The sequence below is a fragment of the Phaseolus vulgaris genome, chromosome 10 (genome assembly GCF_000499845.2).
Source record: "Phaseolus vulgaris cultivar G19833 chromosome 10, P. vulgaris v2.0, whole genome shotgun sequence".
Taxonomy (NCBI): domain Eukaryota; kingdom Viridiplantae; phylum Streptophyta; class Magnoliopsida; order Fabales; family Fabaceae; genus Phaseolus; species Phaseolus vulgaris.
In genome coordinates, this window is record NC_023750.2 from 11,984,829 (window position 1) to 11,991,010 (window position 6,182).

Consider the following 6,182-nt stretch of genomic DNA (forward strand, 5'->3'; position numbering starts at 1 on the left):
ATGGCTATGGATTGGTTCATCAGCCTCCCAGAGGGCCACGTCACGTCCTTCGCCCAACTCTCACAACTATTCAGGGAGCAGTATCTAGCCAACAGAACTCCCGCCTCAGTCTCATATGATCTTTTCGACGTCAAGCAGTTCCAAGGCGAAACCCTGAAGGAGTACATAAGCCGTTTTGGGGCACAAGTGGTGAAAGTAGGCACCTCGGAAGAACCCATGATCGTGTACGCATTCAGGAAGGGGGTACGGCCCGGATCTTTTAGTAAAACACTCAACTGCAGTCGCCCAAAAACTTTCGCTGAAATAAGGCGACGAGCGGTAGAGCACATTGCCTCTGAAGATGAGGCGTACGAGAAGTGCACCAAGCCGCCCGCGCGGCCCAAGGCATAGATACGAACGCAACCTGTTAGGGTTCACCAAGCCACCACGGAGAGGAAACACTTGGACAGGAAGCGCGCCTACGAGCCAAGGAGGACCCAGTCTAGGGGTCGAGCAGAGGAGAGAAGAGAAGGGAACAGGCCACCGAGACACAACTTCGTGATGGAACTCAAGGATCTGATCGCGGTGCCTAACATAGCCGACAGGCTGAGGCCACCGGAGAAGTCCGACAGAATGCTGGGACCCCACAAGGAATTGTGGTGTGAGTTCCACGAAGCATTTGGACATCGTATTAACAATTGTTTAGCGTTGGGTCACCAATTAGACGAACTCGTGAAGAATGGTTTCCTGAAGGACTACTTGGTGGAGAAGCAGACAGGACAGTCGTCGGTTCCACAACCGACGAGCGGCGAGGGACAGCAGCACGAGGTGCCCATCCACGGCGAGGTCCACACCATAGCGGGTGGGTTCTCGGGCGGCGGATGTACGGCATCGCAACGCAAGAAGTATGCCAGGTCCGTAATGTTAGTGGAGGCTTTTGAGGATCATTCACCCGATGTGGACATCACGTTCACCAAAGAAGACCTCAGGGATGTCGTGCCCCACGACAACGATCCCATCGTGATCTCACTTATCACGGCGGGAAGGACGGTTCATCGAGCACTGGTCGATCAAGGGAGCTCGGCAGATGTGATGTTCTGGCCAACGTTCGAAAAGTTACAGTTGTCCCCAGACCATCTGAGGCCGTTTGGGGGCTGCCTATACGGCTTTGCTGGTGACCAAGTGGAGGTCAGGGGGTACATCGAGTTAAGAACGACATTCACAGACGGGGCGGTGTCGCGAACAGAGAAGATCAGATACCTGGTCGTGAATGCCCCCTCGGCATACAACGTCCTGCTGGGAAGGCCAACGCTCAACAGGATAGGAGTTGTGCCCTCCACTAGGCATATGAAGGTTAAACTACCTTCGATGGAAGGGGTGATCATCACCATCCGCTCCGATCAAAAGGAGGCAAAGAAGTACTATGAAAACAGCCTCAAAAATAGGCGATCAGTGTGCCATGTAAGCACAGCGCCACCCCCTGGTGCAGGTCCCGGCCAAGAGGACCGGCGAATAGGCACAACGCTCCAAGTAATCTCTGGGGAAGATGCGGCGATGCCAGATGTGGCGAGCAACGCAGAGATAGAGGAAGAAGGCGATCGCCTGGAGGCCACCAGGGAGTCAGGAATCGCAAAGGCGGTCATCGCCAGTGAGAGGAGGCCCCAGCCGGTCAGGGAGTGGCTCACAAAGGAGATCGGCGGAAAGACATTCAAGCTGGGAAAAACCCTAGACGACGAAACGCGGGATCAAATCGCCAAGGTAATAAGTAGACATCTGGATGCGTTTGCATGGTCTGCCTCAGATATGCCGGGGATTGATCCCGACCTCTTGTCCCATCGGTTGGCAATGGACCCCCAAGTCAAGCCGATCTGTCAAAGAAGGAGGAAGTTCAATGAAGAAAGAAGGCAGGCGATCAGGGAGGAAACACAGAAACTCCTATCCGCAGGTCACATCAAGGAAGTGCAGTATCCGGAATGGCTTGCCAATGTTGTGTTGGTAAAGAAGAGCAACGGGAGATGGCGAATGTGCGTCGATTTCACAGATCTAAACAAGGCGTGCCCAAAGGATTCCTACCCTTTGCCCAGCATAGACGCCTTGGTAGACAATGCAGCAGGGTTCAAAATGTTAAGCTTCCTGGATGCCTTCTCGGGGTACAACCAGATAAAGATGCACCCCATGGACGAGGAAAAAACTGCCTTCATGACGGAAAGGTCGTGCTATTGTTACAAGGTGATGCCCTTTGGGCTGAAGAACGCGGGAGCTACGTATCAGAGGCTAATGGACAAAGTGCTCGCGCCCCTGCTAGGGAGGAACGTCCAAGCTTATGTCGACGACATGATCGTGACATCCCCGGAAAAGAATCGGCATGTCGCCGATCTAGAAGAACTATTCACTATTGTACCGCCCAGGTGGTCGGAAGTGATGACGTGGCAGCAAGCTATTATATAGGCGTGTTGAACGGGGCACCTGGCTGGCAGAAGGGAAGGAAGTCGGGGGGCTCGTGTAGTCGCCAGTCATTAAGTTGGCGTGCTCCGATCTCTAGCATACCTAAACCGGCGATCACCAGGTTTGTGATGAAGTCGCCGGATGCGAACCCAGACGACCAAGTGATCAGAGATCGTCGAAAGGAGGACATCGCCGAAGGATCAGGGAAGCTTGTTCCAGGCTTTCGAAGCAGAGGATGAAGTCGTCAGATGGTCATTCCCTAACTAGCCAGAGGTTGAGGTCGAGGAACAGCTTACCCGAGCATGCACGATGAAGCAAGTGAAGTAGATCATGATGGCGGCCGGCGAGACCACAGGGAAGGTGTGTATGAAGACACCCGTACTCGCCACGCAGAAGAGATCACGCTCCAAGGCAGTTATGCGCTGAGTTGCTTCCTGCATAAGTAACTTAGCCGAAAGCCTGAAGAGTAAGAGGTGATGCCCAAGTCAAGGATGCTCCAGATGGTGACACGTGTACAACTGGATACGAGCCACGTGTCCAGATGTGTAACTGTCAGGAGAGAGAAAATGCACAGGTATATAAGGGATCCTAACGAACTTCTGAGGTACGCGCATTTTAGAATACTTCTTTTACGCTTGCGAGAACTTGAGTACGCTGAGAGAGAATTTTGCACGGTTCCTGAAGTTCTTAGTTTTCTCTTAGTATTTTGGTGGTTCAGTCGCTGACTTGGGCGTCGGAGCGTGATCGGCCGCAGCGGCGCCGTTCTGTCTTTTGCAGGTTCTTGAGGTGAATCAAGGCGAAGGACGGAAGCTAACACGGCGCAAAGTCGATCCAGATTTGACGAGGCAAGGCTCTTGCGTCCTGGTCAACAGGCAGGATCAGCTACAATAGCCAAGTACAGGCTGAAGCTAAACCCCGAGAAGTGCATTTTCGGCGTAGAAGCGGGAAAGTTTCTGGGTTTCCTCTTAACCGAAAGAGGAATCGAAGCGAACCCTGACAAGTGTGCTGCCATCCTAGCGATGAGAAGCCCTGCTACTGTCAAGGAGGTACAACAGCTTACAGGTCGGATGGCCGCTCTGTCACGATTCGTATCTGCCAGTGGGGAAAGGGGCCACCCGTATTTCCAGTGTTTGAAGAGGAATAACAGGTTTGTCTGGACGAGAGAGTGTGAAGAGGCTTTCGTAAAGCTCAAGGAGTACTTGGCGAGCCCGCCGGTTCTGTGCAAACCTCAAGTAGGAGCGCCCCTCAAGCTATACTTCGCCATCACCAAAAGGGCGTTGAGTGCGGTGCTCGTCCAAGAGCAAGATCAAACTCAGAAACCTATCTATTTTGTCAGTAAAGTGTTACAAGGTCCAGAGGTGAGATACCAAGCCTTGGAGAAGGCGGCCCTGGCGGTCGTGTTTTCGGCGAAGAGGTTGCGACATTACTTCCAGAGTTTCGTGATATGGGTGATGACTGACTTTCCCATCCAAAAGGTCCTAAAGAAACCAGATGTGGCCGGGAGGATGGTGAAATGGGCAGTGGAGTTGTCCGAGTTCGACATCAGGTATGAAACCCGAGGACCAATCAAGGGGCAAATCTTCGCCGACTTTGTGGTCGAGCTGTCCGCCGAAACAACGCGTAGTGCCAGAAACGACGATCGGTGGATACTCTCGGTTGATGGATCGTCCAACCAGCTAGGTAGTAGGGCTGGAGTCATTCTGGAAGAACCCAACGGCGTATTAATAGAACAATCCCTGAGATTTGCCTTCAAAGCCAGCAAAAATCAGGCGGAATACGAAGCATTGATTGTCGGTATTCTATTAGCAAAGGAAATGGGGGCGAAGGCATTGATGGCCAAGAGCGACTCTTTGCTGATCACCGGGCAGGTGACCGGCGAATTCCAGGCCAAGGATCCACAAATGGCGGCCTACCTAGAGTATGTACAGGAGCTAAGAAGTTCTTTTGCCTTGTTCGAAGTAGTGCACGTGCCAAGGGAGCATAATGCCCGAGCCGACTTGCTTGCCAAGCTCGCCAGTTCGGGCAAGGGGGGCAGGCAGAGGACTGTTATACAAGAAACTCTAAAGACACCTCGGGCGTTCGCAGTAGATCACCAGGTTCTTCAAGTTTGCAAGTCAACGGAAGGGATAACAAGGAGTCATCGATCATTAACTCAGGAAACCTTGAGAGCGCCGAGAGTTAGGGCGCACCCAGTGGAGGAAGCGAAGACAACGCGAGTTTGCACCGTTTACCAACCAGATACATGGATAACACCGTACCAGCGGTACATAGCAGACGGCGTCCTCTCGGTAGATCCAACAGAGGCCAAAAAGATAAAGAAAAGCTCCAGCAAGTTCACCTTGATCGATGGGGAGCTATACAGGTTCAGATTTACACACCCCCTATTAGTGTGTGTGCATGGAGAGAAGTGCGTAAGAATTATGACTGAACTTCACGAGGGAATCTGCGGAAGCCACATCGGAGGTCGAGCCCTAGCAACAAGAACTCTCCGCGCGGGCTATTATTGGCCAACCATGAGGGGAGATTGCAAGGAATACGCACAACGTTGCAAACAATGTCAACAACATGCTAATTGGCACAAGGCGCCCCCAGAAGAGCTAAAGTCGATCTATAGCCCCTGGCCGTTTCATACGTGGGGAATCGATATTCTGGGGCCCTTTCCTTTGGCGATCAGGCAAATGAAGTACTTAGTCGTGGCAATCGAGTACTTCACGAAATGGATCGAAGCGGAACCAGTAGCCCATATTACCGCACACAAGATTCAGAATTTCGTATGGAAGAACATCGTGTGTCGTTTTGGTGTACCAAAGCGTTTGGTATCAGATAATGGGACCCAATTCGCGAGTCACTTATTGAAGAAACTGTGTGAGGATATTGGGACGCAACAGGTGTTTGCTTCTGTGGAGCACCCACAAACGAATGGACAAGTGGAGTCGGCCAATAGGGTTTTGTTGAGAGGACTGAAGAGGAGGTTGGAGAAAGCCAAGGGGTCTTGGGCGGAGGAAGTCCCTCGCATAGTATGGGCATATCATACTACCGAACAATTGGGAACACACGAAACCCCATTTAGCTTGGTATACGGGTGCGACGCCATGATCCCAGTCGAAATCCAGGAAAGCTCGCCAAGATTCCAGAACTTCGTAGCAGAAGACTCGAACATCGAAAGGAGAATGAATTTGGATTTGCTAGACGAAGTCAGGGAGGAGGCGAGGGTAAAAGCTGAAGCAGTAAAAAGAAGAGTGGAACGTAAGTACAACTCCCGGATGAAATCAAGGCGATTCAGAGATGGCGACCTGGTAATGAGGAATAAGCTGTCGCCCAAGTGGACGGGACCATTCAGAATAACCGAAGCGCTCAGAAACGGCGCTTACCGCCTAGAGACATTGGAAGGAGGGGCGATTCCCCGCACTTGGAATGCCACCCATCTCAAGTTTTATTACAGTTAAAACATTTTCAAGGGGGCACTCTTTTTCCCCGAAAAGGGTTTTTTAATGAGGCCACCCAATAAAAAGTTTTCAAAGTTTATCAAAGTTCCCAGAGTTATTTAAATGTACGCTTATCTTTTTAAGTTTTTGAAGAGAGCCCTTGTCGCCTCTACATAGTTTAGTGCAAATGTGAAAGTTAAAATTTTTCAAGTCCTCATCGTCAGTTGGCGATCGGAGGCGCAAGTTAAGTCAAGTCCCAACCGCCATTCAGCGATCAGAGGCACAAGTTAAGTTCTAAGTCCTCATCGTTAGTTGGCGATCAGAGGCACGAGT

General features: G+C 51.5%; 1 protein-coding gene across 1 annotated transcript; it reads left to right on the forward strand.

Moving 5' to 3' along the window:
* On the forward strand, positions 1–390 carry LOC137814657 (uncharacterized). The gene has a single exon (XM_068617506.1). It carries the CDS (start codon positions 1–3, stop codon positions 388–390), a length of 390 nt encoding a protein of 129 aa, XP_068473607.1.
* The last annotated feature ends 5,792 nt before the right edge of the window (positions 391–6,182 follow it).

Excerpts from the sequence above, each read along its gene's own strand:
- LOC137814657 (XM_068617506.1), top strand. The coding sequence starts at position 1 with ATGGCTATGGATTGGTTCATCAGCCTCCCAGAGGGCCACGTCACGTCC.